Raw genomic sequence first — 21,372 nt, forward strand, 5'->3', positions numbered from 1 at the left:
CGTATAAAATAGAATAAAAATGGCAAACTATTCAACACTTGTTAAATTTACTGTTGAATAGTTTCAACTGTTCAACTCATTCAATATAATTTATTATTCAACAGCAATATCGCGAGTTTCATTCTTGAACTCGACAATCATTCGACTATAACAAATAGTGTTGTATGAAAACACTGATAATCTAAACGTCAATGTGTAGACAATCTAATAAATATTTAAATACTGTTTATTTCAAAATAAAAAGTCATTGACAAGTCTTGCATTTTACGTGAATACTGCTGTAAATGACTTTATTCAGTTGTGTATAGGCTGTGGTTTAATTGAAACCCTATTAGAGATACGATTATCATGAAAATAGCAAGACGAGCATTTATTAGAAAACAATAAAATGTTGATTAAATTTGAATCTAATAATATGCGATAGACTGAGTATGCCATTCATTGAAGCCACAGAAAACAGATCAGATCTTGAGTGAAACCATGCATAGTGAAGTTGTCAGTAAGACGGACAGTCTTATTAAAGTCCATCCTCTTGGCTTTTTTGAAATTTCTTCAAGATGAAGATATTGACACTTAGAAACTTTGATACACATCTGTCAACGCATACAGATTCTCCTTTGTGTAGTTCACCATCGTGATATTCAGAATTAATGCACTTGGGATGACAGTTTTTAAGTGCTCTGTTTGGTTCATAGATATGGTGTGTTGAAAATCCAGTACAGTAGCGATTGTTTGGATGCATTCAAATGCAACAAATTTCATGCCAGATTGAAATAAAAACAAGTTAGTTAAAATAGCCGAGTCTGCCTAAATGTGGATCTATTCAGCATTGATCATTCATGACAATTCATCAATAATGCGTCAAATCTGATATACTAAAGAAATATATAGTACTGTTCCTTACCCTCCAAGCAGCTGCGTAGTCATGAGCTGTTTATCATCAGATAGAATATTGGTTAGAGATTTCAACCATCAAGGGAACTATGCAGTAGAAAAAGCGATTGATCCATGTGTGTTTACCAACTCTTGCTCGACTTGAATCAGCGCCATACTTTTGTTTCCTGGTCGTCCAAGGCCGCTCATCTCAGAATATAGCAATATGCAATCTTTGAAAAGAATGGACAAACCATTAATTTTACTTTTGGCCAAATCACAATTTTTGAATGATTTATTTCAACTGCTTTATTTTGCCCATAATTCTGCAATGTTTTTTTGAAGAAAAAACTCGACTGGCTTGAAATCGAGTTGACTGAAAATTAATTAATTCTGCAATGGATCGATGCGATACAACTTTATCAACGGAAGACACTGCTGATGCTCAAAGGGATCACAAAGTTGGATTTAAACCATATGTAAAGCCTGCCAAGCGAGGCACACTTCCTCCAGGTCCACCGCCTGCACCTGCTGGCGTCAAAGTGATAGCCCAGTTTCAAGATAGTCATGGTGAAGCATGCGGACCACCGCTTAATCTTCCAATCGATGTTAATCCAGAGCAGCTGGAGCTCCTCTTGAACAGTCTTTTGAAAAATGTAATATTATCCCGCAGTGCATTGAATTCGCTAGAATCGCCAAATCTGGCTATAAGATTGGCTTGAATATTTTATTAAATTCAATCATACGCTTGAATCGATATAGGACGATCCATTGCCATATTTGTTTACTGTAGATGAAAAAGATATCACGACTACACTTTTTCAGGATGTTATTCACGGTCTTGGGAAATCAAGTGAACATATGCTTACAATTCAGTATCAGCCTCAAGCTGTATTTAAAGTTCGCACTGTCAGTCGGTGTACTGCGTCACTTACAGGTACGATGGGTTGTTGAACGCAAGTCTATGCAGATGGATTGTTGCTTGCTTTGGTTACTAAATCAATTCACGAGTCTAGGTCATACCGAATCTATTTTGTCAGTATGCTTTAGCCCCGACGGGAAATTATTGGCTAGTGGGTCAGGTAAGACTTGCAGTCAGATTGAATGTCTTGTATTATCGATCAAACATTAAACATTTAAATTCATCTTAAACGTAGGCGATACCACGGTTAGAATTTGGGATCTCAATACTGAAACTCCACAATACACTTTAACTGGCCACACAAACTGGGTACAAATTGTTTCTTGGTCACCCGACTGTGAATTTCTTGCATCTGGAAGCATGGATTCAACAGTAAGTTTATGCTTTATACTACGCAACACGGTGCTATTGGGTTTGTCTGTTGGCTAACTATATTTCAAACAGATTCGTTTGTGGAACCCTAAAACTGGAAAAGCTTATGGCGATGCTCTTCGAGCACATAGCAGCTGTATCACTAGTATTAGCTGGGAGCCAATGCATCTGTATGTTTTTGCTGATGGCTATATGTTGATGCGTAGACATTGTATTTGTATTTATCTGTAACGGTATTTGGCTAAAATTATAGCAACAAGGCTTGCAATCGATTTGCAAGTGCAGCAAAGGATAATACTGTGAGGATCTGGGATGCTACGCAGCGACGTGTTATCATATCTCTTGCACAGCATACGGCTCCAGTCATGTGTGTCAAGTGGGGCGGTAATGGATACTTGTACTCGGGATCTCGGGACAAAACTATCCGTGTCTGGGATAGCAATACAGTAAGTTTTTGGTGGGACAAACACAGACTACTCATACAAAACTCTAACTGCTTGAATGCGACTGCATTGTGGATTATTTTAGGGAAAACTGTTGAATGTACTCGAAGGACACGCTCATTGGGTTAATCATCTTGCTTTATCTACCGACTTTATCCTACGAACAGGTCCCTACGGTCATACTGATCCAGTGTTTAAATCCAAAGATGATGCATTTGAGGCTGCAAAAAAGCGATATGCTGCAGAACTAGAGTTGGCAGGTGGAGTAGAGCGCCTTGCATCGGGCTCGGACGATTTTACCATATTTTTATGGGAGCCTATTAGGAGCAAAAAGCCTGTAGCGCGTATGACTGGGCATCAGCAGTTGGTGAATCATTTGAGCTTTTCACCTGATGGTCGTATTCTTGCTAGTGCAAGTTTTGACAAGAGCGTCAAGTTGTGGGATGCTGCTACTGGAAAGTATGTAGTTTGACTTGTTTTAAGACTGAGCCATCCATGTCAAACATGTCGGTATGTAGTTTTAATTGATTGGCTTGTGTATAATTTCAGGTTTATTACATCGCTACGAGGACATGTATCTCCTGTATATCAGGTCTGCTGGTCATCTGATTCTCGCCAGGTTTTATCAGGAAGTCGTGACACTACGCTCAAAGTGTGGGATATTAAAACCAAAAAAATGAAGGCTGAACTTCCTGGGCACGCCGATGAAGTTTTTTCGGTAGACTGGAGTCCAAGTGGAGATCGCGTTGCCAGTGGTGGAAGAGATCGTATTCTTAAAATGTAAACACATACTTTTTTGTTGTCTAGTTTAATCTGTATATAGCTAACAGCATTCTATACCATTGTTTTCAATTCATAATGTAATACTATTGTTTCATAGATGGAGGCATTAATTTCAAAAATAATAAACACCATTGTTTTTAAAAAAGACCATAAACTCTTCCTGTTTCTGGATCCACATCCACATCAAAGAAACAAGGGCGGGTAGAAAGACCTGGCATGGTTTGCATCTCGCCCAAGAGTGGGTAGAGAAATCCTGCACCAACCGAAGCACGAATGTCACGCACAGGAACAACAAAGTCAGTGGGAACACCTTTTAATTTAGGGTTATGAGATAAGCTCAGATGGGTCTTGGCCATGCAGATGGGAAGCCCTGCAAAGCCTTGAGCAGTATACGTCTCGGCTTTCTTTTTGGCAGCCTCTGAAAGTTCGATGCCGCTAGCACCATACATTTCACGAGCAATAGTAGCAATCTTTTCCTCAATGGATGCATCTAGATTGTACAGGAATCTAAATTGCTTTGGATCATGAGAGCTACAGGCAGCTACAACGGCATTTGCCAGATCTACTGCACCTGCACCGCCATTAGCCCAGTGATCACATGAAACAGCGGCAAAAGCCCCTGCCGCCTTGGCTTCTTGACAGATAACATTGATTTCTGCATCTGTATCGGTACTAAAACGGTTAATGGCAACTACAACTGGAACACCAAACTTTTGAGCATTTTGAACGTGCTTGATCAGATTGTTGCAGCCAGCCTTGGCTAAAGCAAGATCTTCTTGCATGTAGACTTCAGAAAGAGGCTTTCCAGCAACAACTTCAGGACCACCGCCGTGCATTTTAAGAGCCTTGACCGTTGCAACAAGAACAACTGCATTGGGAATGAGACCAGAATAGCGGCATTTGATATCAAAAAACTTTTCCATGCCAATGTCTGCTCCAAATCCGGCCTCGGTCACCACAAAACCACGCTGAGAGACTTCGGTACCATCAATGGTACCTGAAAGTTTAAGCGCAATGCGATCAGCAAGGATGGATGAGTTTCCATGAGCAATATTGGCAAATGGACCAGCATGAACAAAAACAGGGGTTCCCTACATGATCACAGGCAGTTCAAACATGCATTAGATGTGTTTAAACACGATGGTTCCTGATTTACTAACCAATACAAATACCAAAACAGTATGACTAAACTTACCTCCAATGTTTGCATGAGATTGGGTTTGATAGCATCCTTCATTAGCACAGTAAGCGCACCACCACAGCCAATATCATCAGCAGTAATAGGCTCACCCGATTTGTTGCTTGCAACGACCATTCGTCCAAGTCTGTATTCAACCAAGGTAAAAAGCAAGATCAGACAATTTGAGACATGTTTATACTGTTGAATGCATACTATGGGTTTAAACCCATCCATCAATCCGCAAAGTTTGCCAGGTTTCATACACATACCGTTCACGCATATCACGCATATCTGTAGTTAAAGCAAGAACAGCCATGACTTCACTTGCAACTGCAATGTCAAATCCAGTTTCACGAGTTCTACCTTGCTCCTGTGGTCCTTGACCAATGGTGATACGTCGGAGAAAACGATCGTTGGTGTCAAGAACACGCTGCCAGGTGATGGTAGCTGGATCTATATCCAAACGAGCAAACTTGGAACGCTCTTCAGTAGTAAGATCATCTGGGTTGGTTTTATCAATCCCAAGTTTCTAAAATATAAAAGTTGGTTAAAATACATCATTGAAATTGTATCTCTGGTCAATTTCAAAGTATTCACCTTTAGACGTCTAAACATCACTGCAGAAAATGTGCGGACTCCTTTTTTGGCTGGAACCAAACGATCAAACAAAGCCTTGTCGGTTTGGGTTGCTTCGTGAAAAATTCTTGCATCAATGGCAGCAGCTATACCAATGCAATGGGTTAAAATACATTACAAAAATGAATACTGTGTCATCACAACACGATAATATCCATGATGTTCATATTCAAAGCGGTGTTTTACCAAGCAGGTTGTTTGCAGCAACTACTGCGTGAATATCTCCAGTCAAGTGCAAGTTGAATTCATCCATGGGAATAACCTGGGAATAACCACCACCAGCCGCACCACCTAGCCATTCAATAAAAAAAATTAGATTGGTAATACACATTGAAAAACACAAGTAAACATACCTTTGATACCAAACGTAGGGCCCTGTGATGGCTGGCGAACACATGCAATGGCAGGAAGTTTCAAGTGTGCACCAAGAGCCTGACAAAGACCAATAGTGGTAGTAGATTTACCTTCACCGAGTGGAGTGGGTGTAATACTATCGAGATCCAGTAAATAAAATTTGAAATTGTGGCAGCCAAATATAAAACACATGAATAAGCTTACCCAGCAACAACGACATAGTTGCCATCCTTTACATGGGAAAGACGATCCAGAACAGACAGCGAAACCTTGGCTTTGTTTCTGCCAAAAGACTCATACTGGATTTAGTCCATAAATATAAGCGTTATTAAAGAGTATGAATCAGATTTAAACTCGATTGGATCCATTCACAAAAAATACCTCGCTTTCAAAAAGACCAAGCTCACGAGCAACCCGATTAATGACTTTTGGCGTTTGAGCCATGGCAATATCAATATCACTAAATAGAACATACGCATGAGTTGAGTATTTAAAATTATATTTAACAGATTTTAAAATACCTTGGAACAGGACGCTTTAAAGAAAGAGGCAAGTATTGAATTGGTTCCTTGTTTCCCTTGAGAAAGTTTACAGCACTCTCGACAGTATTGGACATGAGCATTGCAACAGTCATTGGCCCAACACCACCTGGAACGGGTGTAATGGCAGATGCCACCTGTGATGCAGTTTCAAAATCAACATCACCAACCCAGCGAGTGCCAGATTTCTTTGTGGGATCGGCAACAGCGTTGGTGCCAACATCAATGACAACAACACCCTTTTTAAGCCAAGATCCCTGAATGAGATTTGCATGACCAACGGCAGCAACTAGAATGTCAGCAGTGCTGATGATCTCTTGCATGTTTTGAGTTTTGGAGTGACAAACAGTAACAGTGGCATCAAGATCTTGCAGTAGATGAGAAACTGGCATGCCCTATGTGGTATCAGACACCATAGACACAATGATAGAGTGAGCAAGACCAACTATGATACTGATTTTATCCCAATAGGAATTGTACAGTTATTTTACTTTTACCCACCACAATATTGCTGCGTCCAACAACAACAGCGCGTTTTCCCTTGACATCAATACCACTACGACGGAGTAATTCAACAACACCTTTTGGGGTGCATGGCACAAATGCATGATGCTGATCTCTTTTGACCAACTGGCCAATGTTGGTTGAGTGAAATCTTGATGGTTGAATAGAACATGTTATAGAGATTGAGTCAATCATAGGAAAATGGTAATCTTGAATATGCAATCAGCTAGACGATAAATAAATTACCCATCCACATCTTTGGTAGGACTCATTGCTTCTGTAACGCTTCTTTCATCAATATGCGAAGGTAGAGGTAGTTGAACTAGAATGCCATGTACAGATGGATCATCGTTTAGAGCATACACGGCGTCCATCAACTACCATGAATTTCCAAGATCAGCACAATGGTGTTGATAGAAAAGAGTATTAGCATCAGATATCAAGTCAAGACACCAGTAGAACGCCATGGAGTGTAAAGTCATTGCTTACTGTCATTTGAGATACGCTCTCATCGAACCTTTTCAAAGTGAGTTTGATGCCAGCCTAAATTTACAGTTCAAATGAAAGGATTAGTAATCAATCATCAATATGGCGTTGATGGTCAATCCAACTGTCATCTTCATATGTCCAGACACAGCCTTATGCATGGCAACACACCTTGATAGCAGCTTGTTCTTTCATGCGCACATAGATGGTCGAGTCTGGCCGACTACCAACTTGAATAATGGCCAGATGAGGTGTGTATCCGTTGTATCGGGTACGCAGGTCGGCTACTTGAATCTGGAGTTCATTGCGAATGGTTCTGTGAATAAAACAAAACAAACGTCAGTTGCCATAACCGATCCAAGCGAATGCCATGCAATAGATAGTATAATAACAAAGATTGACTTTGACGACTCAACTCGGCAATAGCCTTTCCATCAATCAAAGTAGCAAAAGACATGGTCGATTTGAATTGATTCAAAGAAAGAGTAGTTGCTGGAATAGAATTATAATGCTGATTGCAAGCTATATGTAATGATCTTGTCGTCAATGGTATAAAAAATAAAAAGGCTGAACAGCGCGGCCTGCAAAAGGGTCGAATTGTCTGATATGATGGGTGATGCTCTATATTGAATCTTGTTGGTCTATGCAATCGACTGCTGTGTATATTCTTATTGGTTTGAACAATCCATTCCCTGCATAAAAGATTCATTGCTGTCCATATGTGTTTTCTGTTTATATGACATATTGCTGGTGAGCAATGTTGCATTTTATTTGCAATCGTATTCGTATAAAATAGAATAAAAATGACAAACTATTCAACACTTGTTAAATTTACTGTTGGATAGTTTCAACTGTTCAACTCATTCAATATAATTTATTATTCAACAGCAATATCGCGAGTTTCATTCTTGAACTCGATAATCATTCGACTATAACAAATAGTGTTGTATGAAAACACTGATAATCTAAACGTCAATGTGTAGACAATCTAATAAATATTTAAATACTGTTTATTTCAAAATAAAAAGTCATTGACAAGTCTTCCATTTTACGTGAATACTGCTGTAAATATGATCTCGGTAGGCTAAATACTAATTTAATTCATTACAAGTGAACGAGAATCTATTTCTGGATCAAATGCTACAACCCAAGCTCTGCTTGCAACTCTTTTTCCCAATCGCTACCATAATCAGGCTCGATCAAATCACCTTCGTCGTCAGCTATAGTATCGGCCACAGAACCCATGTCATAATCCGTCTCTTGCTTCGCCACCAGCTCTGGATTAGTCTGCAATATTTAAACGAATAGTTGGAAAAATAACCAAATCACTACATGTGATATCAAAGCATCAATCATTCGATCAACATACCTTTTGAACAGGCTCTAGTGTACTTGATATCAATTGCTCAATATCTAATGGTGCAGTGCCTGACATAATTGGGTCTCCAGTTTCCAAATGATCAGAATGGGATGCGGTCGTCTCAACAGGAAGATTTTCCACTACAGGGTTTTTTACATCAACAGATGGTTGGAATTCTGACGAGTCCACGTTGCTTACAAACTGTGGATTGGCTAAAATAGCTTGTTGCTTCAACATGTTTACCCGATAAAAATAGTTTTTCCAAAAATCATTGTCGTTGATGCTGGTACAAGTACATTCGAGTTTGATCCATCAGATAGCACAGTCATGACTGATGAGTGAATCTAGATGCTGATAATACGACTATAATGTCAACAAATATGTACCTACACTTTAGGAACAAGGTCAAACCGCATCTTTTGTAAATCAGGATCTTCCTTGAGCATCCACTGTATTACACAATCAATACACTGAGTCTATGGTTTCAAGACACATGTTGCAATTTCAGCACGATTTTACCATAGCATCCTCGTAAAAAACATCCATTTTAAATACAAAGTCTGTGCCTTCTGGTAGAGGTGTCAAAAAGTTTCTTTTTTCCTAGCACAACCATAATGTGGTGATGTCAGTTGGAGACCAAGATGGTTCAAGAGTTTAAATTTAAACATCTAATCATTGATATTTAAGCTTGAGAGTGAAGCATTACCTTGGAAAGAAGAAAGATGTCTTTTTGAAGTGAATCAGCATTTGGGACATTAGTCCATGATGGTGTTATAGTTGGACTGGGGTGTGCTGAGACTGTCGATACAAGTGATGTAGCAGTTGCATTACTCCATCGGTTCCATCCAAAAAATCCAGATGGTGCGGCAGCACCAGTGTCGTTGGTTGACTCAGATGGATCAACAATGCCTTTCTTGTCAGATGAACGTTGCCCTTCATTGTCAACATCCCTGGACTGAGAGTGTAGACTGTTTGGGTCTGCCGAGGCTGTCCAAAGTGTTGTGACTGACTTGTTCTGTCCATCCAAGGCAGATTCAACACCATTTCCTTTTGATGCTCCCAGCAACGTATTCGACAATAATGGCATAGGAAGCGGACTCAACTGGAGTGCATCTGCAGGGGTTTCTTTAAAGTCTCCTCCGTCCTTTTCCTTTCGAGCCTTTAGATATTCATCCCTCTGTGCATCCAAAGATGCATTGGCTTCGCTGAGTGTGGTCACTAGCTTACTTCCAAATGACGATACAAACTCTAGTATTCATGTTAGTCATGCACAATGATAATGCTCTGGTTACATTTATTCTTTATAAAAAATACGTATAGACTTTCATATAGCATTTGAACTGGAGAATGGCTAGTTTATACTCACTGGAAAACATATTCAGAGTTGCCGAGTTTTGGATAAAATGCAAAGGTAATCTTGCATGTTGGAACAAGTAGATTTTCAAAAGATTGTTATAAATACAGCTGGTATCCGTTTTTTTATTTGGTATGGCCATGAAAGTTTATAATAATTGCTAGCAACTTGAACCAATTGAATCGGGTTGGTTGCAGATGACGTAGACTTTAACTATTATCGATGAATGGCCATTCACCTTGCGTCAATCAAGTCCATCATTTCTATACCAATCTCCTCAATACTACTTGATTTATCCAAACGCTCGCCATCAAACTCGAATTGTATGTCGGGCATGTCCAACTTTTCGGAAATTTGAAAAAAGGTTGTTTTCTGCATACAATATTAAGCGTTAAATCTAGCGACTATCCAAGCAGTACATCATAGGTATAAACTGCTGTATCAGCGCGATTCTTACCTGACCAACTCTTACTTTTGTGATGCCAGTTGCTTGTCGAATCTGAATCACAAATGTATGTTCGCCAAGAACTTGATCCTCTTTGCTTTTTTCTGGACTGTCTACAGATAGCCGATTCAAAATAGATCTTTTGGGCGAATCGTTAAGCATTTGTGTAAACTGATGGCTAGTATAAGACACTGAAACCAAAAAATGGTTGATAAAATAATCATTCTATGTAGTTGATGTCGTTTACAGCAGGCCTTACCCAGAGTATCACCGTCGTGGACACCACTTTCTGAAATATACGACAATGGAAACAGTTTGACATTGTGGTGTGAAAGAACCAGATCTAGCTCTGAAATGCCAGAACGATGTGCAATTACATTCAATAGCTGTTGGACACGATGGTTCTAATGTTGAAACGAGTTGTTAGCAACTCTTTTTTTAAAATAAACCACTTTACCATCCAAGTCTAATGCACCTTTGAAACCTTGATCTTGAATGGTTTGAAAAGAGATGGAGTGTCTGCATGTGGCCATACATGATGCTCGATCTTGACCGTGATGTTGAAATCAGGTTGCTCTGCTACTTTATTGGAACTATGCGTGGTAGCGGATGATCCCGCTCCAACAATATGAGATACATGTACAAATGGTTCTTCGAATCTGTCATCCTCATCCACATCCACATCGACTTCGCGGCCTAAACTTTGCTGAAAACTCCATAAATTTCGTCTAAAGTAATCCATCAAATCATTTGGCAATGAATACTCTGGATAGATACGTTACCAATAATGAACAAGTCGTACCTGATTTCATCAAGACTTGCTTGTGATTCTGCAGACAAATCCATAGGTGGAGGAGTCAGAGAAACGTCCCGAATCTGCTGTGACTTTGACAGACTTGATGCACTCGAGTCTTTAGCATCCTTTATACGACCGGGTGATGAAGTAGATTCAATTAAATTGGATGGTTGAAGAATATCGCCATCTTCTGAATCATTGTCCAAATCCAGTAAAATAGCCCGCTTTCGTTGTTCTATAAAAGATAAAATCAGAACAATACTCTACACTGGAGTTGGTTCGACACACTCACCTGCAGTGGAATCGACATTCTCCAATGCAGTTGGCCTTGTCCTAGAAACAGACTTTTTTCCAAGGTCGAAAAAATCAAAGTCTGAATTAGTTTTACAAGACTTTGAAATACTGAATGTCTGTTTATCGTTCTCATGCGACTCTGCAGGAGTGTCTAGTTGTCTGGATCGTTTAGGCATTTGCAATGTTTGAGGATTTCAGCAAATTTAACAAATGTTCAAGTCAACCACAAAGCGTTTCAACCCTTTTGATTTATAGCATTGAATGTCAGACAAAGATATATGTAATGCTCTCAAGGGATTACAGAGTGTTGATGATTTGAAACATGCATTGGAACAGCTGCAGAGTTTGAGATCTAGTCATAGTTCATCTGAGTTGAATGGCCAAATCATTCAAGAAACTACTTCAGCACCAACCATGAACAAACGATTGCTTTCAATTCTACTCAAAAGTTCTGTAGTGCAATGGGCATTGTGTTTAACAACAGCTGAGAGAGAGTCCTTGTATGACACTTGTTTTTTTTGTCGTGGAGAGCAATCTGATAGAATAGTAAATAGTGACGATCTGGTGCATTCCATGGAAGCTCTTTTTCAAGCCATTCGATGCTCTTCAAGTCCTGCTGTCAGAAGGCTTCTTTCTGCAACATTGGCTCATTTCCTAAAAGTGTATTCAGTCACTAGTTTACTGATACACGTACAGTCTGATACGACCATTACAAACACTGCAACAGTTCGATGGCTGCAAGTGCGTCGAGTGCTTTCAACGATCCCAGAACTTCCAGATATCAATGATTCTCAACTTGACTCATCGTAAGTTTAGACTGGTCAATGCATTTCAATGGTTTAGTTTCAGGATCTAAACAGTGATATTTTAATCAATTCTAATCTAGTCGATATTGTACACGAATCGGAAATCAGCTTATCGAAGCATTCGAGTCCCTGTGTTTATCAGATTCAGCTAGTGACTGGACAACTGAAAGCATTGCAACTCTTGTGGGGGATTTGATCAATCGTGGACATGCAGGTAAAGGTTTCTAACTTGTCATGATAATATACGAATTTGAATTTAACAATGGATCTTCAACTAGATGCTATAACACATGCCTTTGCACGAGCCTTGATGAGCAGCAATCGAAATATGTTGGCATACAAGAATCTGTATAAGCTTTGTGAATACATGTCTCGCAACCAACAAAATACATACCTGCTGCACTTTTTAGAACATGTTCAGCAATTAAACCTAGATTTCGGTGTGTCTAGATTTGTAAAACAATTCCTGCTGTATTGTAATATATCGTGTCAGCTCATGGTTTGTTTCATTGTTTAGATACATCTCTGATCTTTTTACAGACTATTTGTGGCACTGGTGCATCACTGGGTCGCTTTGCTTGTTGGGTTGTTCAGCAGCAAAAATTAGCCATGGAAATGATGGATATAGTACTGTGGTCAGTATTTTGTAATTCAGGTACTAGTTGTAATATTAAATCCACGATATGTTTACCATCACGTCAATGTTTGATTGTGGTCCAACTCGGCTTATTTCTGTACTTGCTTTAGGAAAAACTGAGATTGGGTTGGTTTTGTCAGCACTATCGATGATATGGTCTTCGCGAGATTTTATTGTAAACGGCGATTATGAATTTCAAAAAAGTAATACGATTTTGGTGCGAAAGAAATGGTTCTATGGATTTACTCTTACATTTTTATAGACATGTTTATCACTCTTGTTTTGGCATGTCACTACTGTCGTGCCGACATGATTCACGAAAGTGAGCCGATAAAAATCATATTCCATGCTGTTTCAACGTACCTTGAACTAGCCAATAGCAAGACGCGAACACTTGGTTTGGTATGTCTTGAATAGATTGATGTTTTGAATGCTCTAGGCTAACACGTTATTTTACAAATGCCTTGATCCAGCGTCTTGCAGAAATACTTTCCACTAGGCTGTATCCAGAAATTGCCTTGCATTTAGATATTCCACCATCGGATGATTTAAAAGCACTGGAATCTTGCATTCATTTGGAGAATTTGGGTCAAGGTCTTCCTTTGTTATTTTCAAAACAAAAGCCTACCGACGAATCAGAGATGGACAATGGCAAGTAGGCTTGAGCTGATATACACTAGATTTGAATCCCTGATCACACTAACTCTTGTATACTTAGCTGCGCGTCCTGTTTTTCAAATCAACGAAACTGAACCAGCACCATTTGATAATCCCGATAGCACTGCATCGATTCCAGTTGTGTCGTTACTTACCCGGTCACTATTTGATGACGATTCATGTGCGTGAATATAATTTTAATCATGCATTATAGTTTGAACTTGTAATTGTATCGAGTCACCATTTGGCTTATTTCAAGTGTATATGTTAGCTGATAGCGAAGATGACAACCAAGGGGATGAAGCACCTGAATCAAAACAATTGGATCAAGTGCCTACTATAAAGGAAAATCGCCAAGGAACCAAAGGGTAAATTATTTTAAGCGAATGCAAGACGATTTAAATGTTTATACTAATACGGTTTGTTTTGGTAGATTTTTGGCAGACTATCTGGCAGCACTCAAGTCAAAAGATGATCCTGATCGTTTTGAAGAATGTTTGCTAGCGCTAGCAAAAATGCTTATTACCATTTCAACACTTGAACTTGGTGAGTTGAATACTTGTAGTGGTCAAGGTTGTATCAACTGCTGATTACCGTATGAATAGAGGAAAATCACGAGACTGTATGCAGTGTACTGGTTTCCATTGAGGATAGGTTTGATACAGATGGATTTGATGTATATCGAGTCAATGCTTGGACGGCCATGAGTCTTCGTTTTCCAAAAAAAACTGCCGAGTGAGTTTATAGTGTAGAGGGTATGCTCGACGTTTAGTTTTTTTTGCTAACTCTACTAGATTTGCCGCACGAGTTTTGTTTGATAAACAGTATACCATGTTTACGAAATTTTGGATACTTCAGTCATGGAATACACTGATTCTTGGTGGACACACACTTATGCGTGACACTGGAGCGATTCCTTCTAGTACAGCCGTGATATTTCAACTGGCATTAAAGCTGTATGGAGATGTGACACCAACGTACTTGCTTTCTCAAACATGCATGTCAGCTCTGTTTGCACATTTGCAGTTTCAAAGGTATTTATGTTATTTCACAGAAACATTCAAGTGCACAGTTTCAGTTAAAGTTTAAAATGTGCTGACTTTGTATTAGAAACTGGCAGCAGCTGTTTACGCGAGATGAATACTATATGTTTGCATGCGAGGTACTCAAAACATGTAGATTGCTGATGCTTTCGACAGGTAAGACATTTGACTTTTTTGGGATGATAGGATGAGTGACTCACTGTTTGATGCAGTTGGATCACCTTATCGTGTAGAATTGTTTGAAGAGCTTGGTTACTTTTTAAATGCCTTTGAGCGCGAAGAAAGACGTTTGATGTTTATCAAGCCCATTTCAGACTTGACACGAATCTATGAAGCAGGAGCAGTTTGATTATAAAGTACTCGTTTAGATAGACAGTGGATAAGTTTGAATGCAAGACACAACTTTTGTATGATACACTGGTTGTCCAAACTGTTTAGGGTGTTTGCAGACTAGGAACAGTTTCTGTTTGAAGTACTTTTGCATGAAATGTATTTTAAACAATGACATACTCTATTAAAAGGATGTCAACAATTGAATCAAGACATGAATTTCAAATGGGGTACGATGAAAGTCGACTTGTATGAAATAGCAAGTTCAAAGTAATAACTATCCAGTTCATTTTGACATCACGAAACCATTTTTCCCGACTATTAATCCAATTTCAATGGCAGCATTTCCTTTGTAATACCGTCTTTAGTGATGACAAAGATTTCCAGAAAGTCACCAGTGTAGATATCACGCTCAGTTGCGGAAGTAAAAGCGTCTTTGACGATACGCTTGACTGTTTCGAGTGATGGAAGTGACTTTGAAGCGCCAGACATGTGATGTTTTCCAATCTATTTGATAACAAGAATAAGAAACACTGAGAAATTGAAAACAAAAAGAATGCACGATTACCTGGTTGTCAAGGAAAGGTTGAATGAGTTTTCCAGCGGAACCACCGCAGTCCCATGAAACTCGCTCATAGTTTCCGACGGGATCGTAAGTATATACACAACCCTTTCCTACAGACAAGCGAGATGAGTACAAGATAGTAAAAAGGGAATAAAGCAAGAATAGTATTACCATGTTCATCTAGACCGCCCACTGAGCACCATGAGAAATAGGGAAAGAAGCGTTTATAGTAGAGAATAGTGGAAAGCATCTGAGCCATGGCAGGAGCACTCATGTTCTTATCGTGCTGAAATTGATACCACTACAAACACAACATCAGATTGACAGATAACTGGATGCAATCTTGGGATAAACCGTACCTCGAGACGTTGTTGAATACGCTTCATTAGAGTTTGAGAATCAGCAAACATTCCACCAGTAGCCAAGACAGTGCCATTGCGCCTAGAAACGAGAAGGATAAGAAACACAGATAATAACAAGAGACCAAGCCAGCGACAATACTATACATCTCATGAACCTTTGGAGCATAACGAGTGTTGATGCTGTAGCCTTCACTCTGACGAGTATCACCAGCAATCACACAAAAGTCATCACCAGCAATAGCCAGGGTCGTACTAGAAACAAGATAAAAAGGTAAGAGCAAGACAAGTAATACAAGTAATAAGACTAGTTTACCCTCCATTGTCAGTATAAGGAGAAAATGCATGTTCGATGGGAACTCGAACAGGAGCAGCACAGATCTGAGTGGAAGCAAACATAAGAAAACAATTTGCAAGGAAAGAATAATTCAACTTTAACCCATTCTTGTCATCTAATGTTGGATTTATCGTTTCTGGATTCTGTTGATTGCACGACTGCTTCTGACTCGTTGGACTGCTTCGACTCGCTTCATTCTTGTCTTCGTGCTGATGCTCTGCCTCGCTTTGCCTTGCCAAATGTTGCCAGTGTAATGTATTCTGTTCTAACCAGGGTTTGATTATCAGTTGTCTTGGATCTAACTCTTGTTGATTCATAGCCTACTGAGTTTCTAAAACATCACACTAGTGACGCTACTCCTCATAGTATCAAACTTGAAAAAGGAACTACAACTCTTGCCTTCAAGTTTGCTAAAGGTGTCGTTGTGGCAGTCGATTCTCGTGCAACAATGGGCTCTTATATTGGTAAAGTCACTCTTCAATCTAGATTCATTCCAGTATCGACTGACTTGGTTGTCTCATTCATTAGGCTCTCAGACTGTCAAAAAAGTCATTGAAATCAATCCTTATCTTTTGGGTACCATGGCTGGTGGTGCTGCCGATTGTTCCTTCTGGGAGCGTGAGCTTGGTCGTCGTGCTAGGTAAAGAGTGTCGCTGTAGAATGACTTGTCATGTATTAATTCAATATTAGACTTTATGAATTGCGTAACAAGGAGCGCATTTCTGTTGCTGCTGCTTCAAAACTTCTCTCAAACATGGTCTATGGATACAAAGGAATGGGTCTTTCCATGGTAAATGTGTTGTGTAATCAACTTGAATGGTCTTCAAGTGTATTAAACTCATCGTATTGTTGTAAATAGGGAACTATGATCACTGGATGGGATAAACAGGTACATTCACTGTGATTCAAATCTGACAACTCTTGCAAAACGCTAATGTACACTGTTCTTCAACTACTCGTCTTTTTGATGTATAAATATTATAGGGTCCTGGCTTGTTTTATGTCGATTCGGATGGACAACGTCTTAAAAATCATATGTTTTCTGTTGGTTCTGGATCTACGTATGCATACGGCGTGCTTGATGCTGGCTATGATTACGATCTTTCTGTAAATGATGCCATTGATTTGGCTCGTCGTTCTATTTATCACGCTACTTTCCGTGATGCATACAGTGGTGGCTCAGTAAATGGTAAATAGGTGGTTCATACAACTTGTTTGACTGTACATCGTGTTGATATTCTTTGTCTATCTAGTCTATCACGTTCAACAGGACGGCTGGAAGTTTATTAGCAACACCGACGTGATGGATTTGCACTATGAGGTATGTTCAAAATGCAGTATATGCAGTGCTCGAGTAGTTACCAACACGGTTTTGATTCCATCTAGTATGCCGATCAACCTCGTCCACCACTTCTTTAATTGTTCAACTTGGACAATCCACCAGTTTCTGATTCGTGTTGATTGGATCTTGGTAGCAAATAAATTTGATAAATTTGAATGGAATATAGCTTGAATGGTTTTTTTGTATGTGATATCAAGGCATGAGATGGATGTTGTGGTCAATACACTTTGTATTACTCGGAATTAAAAGTATAGAATTTTGAAGTATTCATTATAAATTACTCGTCCTCGTCTGAGCTTTCATAAGTATTGATCATTGCAGTCAATACAGTGCTGGTAGGCTTGCAAGACACTGCGTTGGACTTGATATCAATTGAATGCTTTGTTCGTTTGGGTGAATCAGTTGTAGTAGAATGACTCGACACATTGGTATTCAACGTCGACTTTCGTTTCACTCCTTTTAATAAAATAGACTTTTGAGTATCTTGAATTACATTTTTGTGACTGGCATGAATGGGTTGAGTTGGTTTGAATGTCATGTTAGAATCTAAACGATCTGCTGAATCCAACACATGAGTCACAGTAGAAATCTTTGCATTACGGAATTCATCCAAAGCAGCTTGATCAGCATGCTTGATGTCTCGTTCCTTTGCTGCAGCCAACGATTTGGCATGGGTTAAAAACTCGACTTCGTCTGAATCCAGCAACTTGATCTGGTTTGAAAACTTCATCTTTTCAGCAAACTCTTCAAGACAGTGTATCAGTCAATTGTTCAAGAATACAGAGAATAGACTGTTAAAAACACTAGTCAACTCACCTTCATCCTGCAACTGCTTCTTCTCGGCCAGTTTTTCAAATAAAGGCCGAGGATCATACTCTGCGTCGGGTTCCTTTGTTTGATCTTGATTCCCCAACTCCTTTTCAGTCACAAACTTGCTGGCCATTTGAACTGCAACCACTGAAGTCTCTGTCTTGGTGCCCAACGACTTGCTAAAAAACCCTTCTGACATGTTGATTGCAATCGTATTCGTATAAAATAGAATAAAAATGACAAACTATTCAACACTTGTTAAATTTACTGTTGAATAGTTTCAACTGTTCAACTCATTCAATATAATTTATTATTCAACAGCAATGTCGCGAGTTTCATTCATGAACTCGACAATCATTCGACTATAACAAATAGTGTTGTATGAAAACACTGATAATCTAAACGTCAATGTGTAGACAACCTAATAAATATTTAAATACTGTTTATTTCAAAATAAAAAGTCATTGACAAGTCTTGCATTTTACGTGAATACTGCTGTAAAAAGCACTGATTTTTCTAGTCTTTACAACTGATTTAATTCAATCCAATTAAACTGTCACTACAATTCCATCTAATATCTGTCAATGCCATCTGCGTGTGTGAGGTGTGGATCCAAGAAATGGCGTCGTAATATCGATGGTCTGTATGTCTGTGAACAAGGACATCAACATACTGTATGTTCAACTCTTGAATATCTTTATGCAAAGTTGACAACCTGCTCAATGCTATAAATCTAAACTGTTTAACATCATTTGATAGGTACAAGAGCAGGCTGATGATGAAGACATGGACTTTTCTTCGCAGAAGCGGAAAATACATAAACTTAAAAAGAGAGTTGTGCAGGTTGAATTAGGTAGACTGCAATGGATTTGCTGGTTTAAGTTGTACATGACTCGAAACTCACATGAACGCATGGCAATCAACTAGGATATCGTCCAGCCAAACGATCCAGTTCGATTCTTGTGGAAGAGCTTCAATTCGAGCTGCGAGTACAAGTCCTGCATCTTGTAAAAAGTCGTAATCTTCCTAAACAGTTGATTGATGTGGTCAGAGATTTATGGCTGATCTGGCTTATACAATGCGATCCTAGTATCTCAGACCGCATAATACGAAGAACTTGGACTGCTAAAACAAACCATGACGATTCTTCATGCACTGATGATAATACGAGTAACAGCCGTTACACTGAATCCAAGGCTGAATCCAAGGCTGAATACAAAAACAGTTTTAGACATTGTGTTACTCTTGTTTTTTGTCGTCTGGGATGTCGCATTTTAAGCATTCCTATTCTTTTGGGTGATCTGATTGAATGGGTATGCGATGGCTCTATGCCGTTTTTTTCACTACCAAAGATACTTCCTGTTGAAATCAAACGACATTTTCGTTTTGAAACAAAGTTTGTCAGAGTAAGTCAAAGTTTAGTTAGATTCATCTCGTATTCATGTAGCACTTTTGTGTTGATCTTTCAGTGACTTTGATTTGGAATCAGCAATGGTTAAATATCTGCTGTTTTCCTACTAGAATTGTCTTGTTCAATAGTTACTCTCAATTCTTTAAACCACGACACTCATTATATGATCCACACAATCAAACCATTCTTTTCCTCATTTTTGACATATTCATACATTGTGTTGAATTGTTTTGATACTCTCAAATCCTCTTTGTTGTATTCTAACATCTCGGATACATTCGCGTCTTCAACAGTCTCAGTAATGCAACTGTACATGCCAATCACCACAAACAATACCAAAGATCACAGTGTTGATTAATGGGATTGGCGGTTTATTATACACTGACACTTGTTTAGTGTTTCATTTTACGTGAATACGGCTGCAAGTCGAATGATTTGACTGATATTATGATGTTTTTCAATTTGGATAGGCTAGACCAGGCATAATAGAGATGACTCATCTCCAGAGTGTTGTAATAGGGGCTATGAACCGCCAAAATATTCAATTATCTGACCCTTTTCCACCGTCCGTTGTATTGAGACTTTTAAAGCAACTCAACCTTCCAGGTATTTTCGTGCATGCTTCTATTTCATTTAAGCAGACAAGTTATTCACGTAGATTCAAATCACACACTTGTTTCTGACAGCTGGAGTATATCTGCATTACAAGGCGATTCGCTTTCTTAAGGAAAAATTAGACACGGCCGTCACACTTCGAGAAATACGCGCAGTTGCATCTTTTTTTCTGGCAATCAAAGCATGTTTGCATTCCAGCACATTCAAGTAGGATACTTTTTGCTAATGATATCATGTAATGTGTTGTGCTTAATTGACCAGTTTATTGTAAAACGTATATAGTCCATCACCACTTCCTGAAAACCTATATAACGAACTGCATAGTTATCATCCACCTATACAGTAAGTCTTGGATCCACAAGATTCATGCAATGTTGTAAACTAAAATAGCGTGATGATTCCTAAATTATCAATCACAGACCTGAGCTTGAGGCATCATTTCTTAAAAGCAGTTGGAACAGTTGGGTTGAATCAACTAAACTATGGCTTCCAGTAAAATCTCATGCAAAAGGTACTCCCGCTCTTTTACATAGTATTAGATGTGATGAATATCGTTTCACAATTTATTTTAATGGTTTCATTTTAGAGTCTCTTGATATATTTAATGATTATATGCACAATGGAGAGGACCTCTTTGGTGACCCAATGGCTCAAGCCAATGAATACAAAGGCGATTTTGTATATCCTCTCTACGAACCCAGAGAACCGATTCCCCCGCACGTGTCTTTGCGGTCAGTTGGAAATATGCGCTACTATCAGCATTTTGAACTGGATACTATGGGTTCTTGGCCGCTTGCACTTGAAGTGTACCTCGATATCTTGTCAAGATTGTTTTACATACGTAGAATTGACTTGGAATATCAAGTTGATATTCTTGAAAAAGATTTTCTTTCCATCTGTGGTTCAGCCTCGAATCCAAATCAACCCTTATCCACTTAGTCCATCTATTTAGCTAACCCTGACACTATATACACGATCCGTGGTTGATTCAACCCATCGAGTCAATACAAGCAAATGGGTCCAGTCTTTTGATTTTTCCATATATTGCAGTCGTATTCGTGCAAAATAAAACCAAGTTTTGAACTAAACATGTCGTTTGAAGTAGCTATACATTGTACA

General features: G+C 39.0%; 9 protein-coding genes across 9 annotated transcripts; 4 read left to right on the forward strand and 5 right to left on the reverse strand.

Moving 5' to 3' along the window:
- Positions 1–529: 529 nt before the first annotated feature.
- Positions 530–685, reverse strand: BATDEDRAFT_7582 (uncharacterized protein; the record flags this gene model as incomplete). Its single annotated transcript, XM_006682280.1, has 1 exon — positions 530–685. A coding segment is annotated over one exon (156 nt), but the record flags the coding sequence as incomplete, so codon positions are not given.
- A 1,049-nt stretch (positions 686–1,734) lies between these two features.
- BATDEDRAFT_30824 (uncharacterized protein) lies at positions 1,735–3,394 on the forward strand (the record flags this gene model as incomplete). The annotated part of the gene is made up of 8 exons (XM_006682371.1): positions 1,735–1,810; positions 1,890–1,955; positions 2,031–2,167; positions 2,240–2,337; positions 2,421–2,613; positions 2,696–2,800; positions 2,864–3,069; positions 3,160–3,394. The coding sequence occupies 8 exons, from the start codon at positions 1,735–1,737 to the stop codon at positions 3,392–3,394; spliced, it is 1,116 nt and encodes a 371-aa protein (XP_006682434.1).
- A 78-nt stretch (positions 3,395–3,472) lies between these two features.
- Positions 3,473–7,576, reverse strand: BATDEDRAFT_17961 (uncharacterized protein). Its single transcript, XM_006682300.1, has 14 exons — positions 7,509–7,576; positions 7,264–7,408; positions 7,096–7,149; positions 6,853–6,983; positions 6,604–6,757; positions 6,085–6,497; positions 5,945–6,023; positions 5,768–5,862; positions 5,563–5,699; positions 5,396–5,500; positions 5,171–5,295; positions 4,843–5,102; positions 4,589–4,718; positions 3,473–4,484 (listed from the first exon to the last, which is right to left on the reverse strand). Exons 1-14 carry the CDS (start codon positions 7,547–7,549, stop codon positions 3,531–3,533), a joined length of 2,823 nt encoding a protein of 940 aa, XP_006682363.1. The 5' UTR covers positions 7,550–7,576; the 3' UTR covers positions 3,473–3,530.
- Positions 7,577–8,082: 506 nt separating this feature from the next.
- On the reverse strand, positions 8,083–11,517 carry BATDEDRAFT_92135 (uncharacterized protein; the record flags this gene model as incomplete). Its single annotated transcript, XM_006682463.1, has 11 exons — positions 8,083–8,379; positions 8,462–8,735; positions 8,843–8,901; positions 8,972–9,052; positions 9,159–9,700; positions 10,076–10,178; positions 10,264–10,442; positions 10,511–10,655; positions 10,727–10,979; positions 11,054–11,282; positions 11,340–11,517. 11 exons carry the CDS (start codon positions 11,515–11,517, stop codon positions 8,233–8,235), a joined length of 2,190 nt encoding a protein of 729 aa, XP_006682526.1. The 3' UTR covers positions 8,083–8,232.
- A 238-nt stretch (positions 11,518–11,755) lies between these two features.
- BATDEDRAFT_36149 (uncharacterized protein) lies at positions 11,756–14,833 on the forward strand (the record flags this gene model as incomplete). The annotated part of the gene is made up of 14 exons (XM_006682386.1): positions 11,756–12,147; positions 12,228–12,361; positions 12,426–12,587; positions 12,665–12,802; positions 12,895–12,987; positions 13,047–13,186; positions 13,258–13,378; positions 13,503–13,622; positions 13,713–13,809; positions 13,875–13,987; positions 14,047–14,176; positions 14,236–14,475; positions 14,552–14,640; positions 14,718–14,833. The coding sequence occupies 14 exons, from the start codon at positions 11,756–11,758 to the stop codon at positions 14,831–14,833; spliced, it is 2,085 nt and encodes a 694-aa protein (XP_006682449.1).
- Positions 14,834–15,069: 236 nt separating this feature from the next.
- Positions 15,070–16,137, reverse strand: BATDEDRAFT_92136 (proteasome core particle subunit beta 6; the record flags this gene model as incomplete). Its single annotated transcript, XM_006682464.1, has 6 exons — positions 15,070–15,321; positions 15,383–15,489; positions 15,551–15,680; positions 15,739–15,820; positions 15,886–15,993; positions 16,055–16,137. The coding sequence occupies 6 exons, from the start codon at positions 16,135–16,137 to the stop codon at positions 15,136–15,138; spliced, it is 696 nt and encodes a 231-aa protein (XP_006682527.1). The 3' UTR covers positions 15,070–15,135.
- A 305-nt stretch (positions 16,138–16,442) lies between these two features.
- BATDEDRAFT_14510 (proteasome core particle subunit beta 5) lies at positions 16,443–17,588 on the forward strand (the record flags this gene model as incomplete). The annotated part of the gene is made up of 6 exons (XM_006682291.1): positions 16,443–16,539; positions 16,604–16,715; positions 16,766–16,865; positions 16,935–16,964; positions 17,060–17,264; positions 17,329–17,588. Coding segments are annotated over 6 exons (804 nt in total), but the record flags the coding sequence as incomplete, so codon positions are not given.
- Positions 17,589–17,694: 106 nt separating this feature from the next.
- BATDEDRAFT_28040 (uncharacterized protein) lies at positions 17,695–18,426 on the reverse strand (the record flags this gene model as incomplete). The annotated part of the gene is made up of 2 exons (XM_006682328.1): positions 17,695–18,161; positions 18,234–18,426. The coding sequence occupies 2 exons, from the start codon at positions 18,424–18,426 to the stop codon at positions 17,695–17,697; spliced, it is 660 nt and encodes a 219-aa protein (XP_006682391.1).
- A 385-nt stretch (positions 18,427–18,811) lies between these two features.
- On the forward strand, positions 18,812–21,192 carry BATDEDRAFT_92274 (uncharacterized protein; the record flags this gene model as incomplete). Its single annotated transcript, XM_006682417.1, has 8 exons — positions 18,812–18,901; positions 18,987–19,080; positions 19,155–19,633; positions 20,109–20,244; positions 20,325–20,460; positions 20,536–20,595; positions 20,673–20,764; positions 20,840–21,192. 8 exons carry the CDS (start codon positions 18,812–18,814, stop codon positions 21,190–21,192), a joined length of 1,440 nt encoding a protein of 479 aa, XP_006682480.1.
- Positions 21,193–21,372: the final 180 nt, after the last annotated feature.

Source organism: Batrachochytrium dendrobatidis, assembly GCF_000203795.2.
Source record: "Batrachochytrium dendrobatidis JAM81 unplaced genomic scaffold BATDEscaffold_16, whole genome shotgun sequence".
In the NCBI taxonomy this organism is placed as follows: Eukaryota; Fungi; Chytridiomycota; class Chytridiomycetes; order Rhizophydiales; genus Batrachochytrium; species Batrachochytrium dendrobatidis.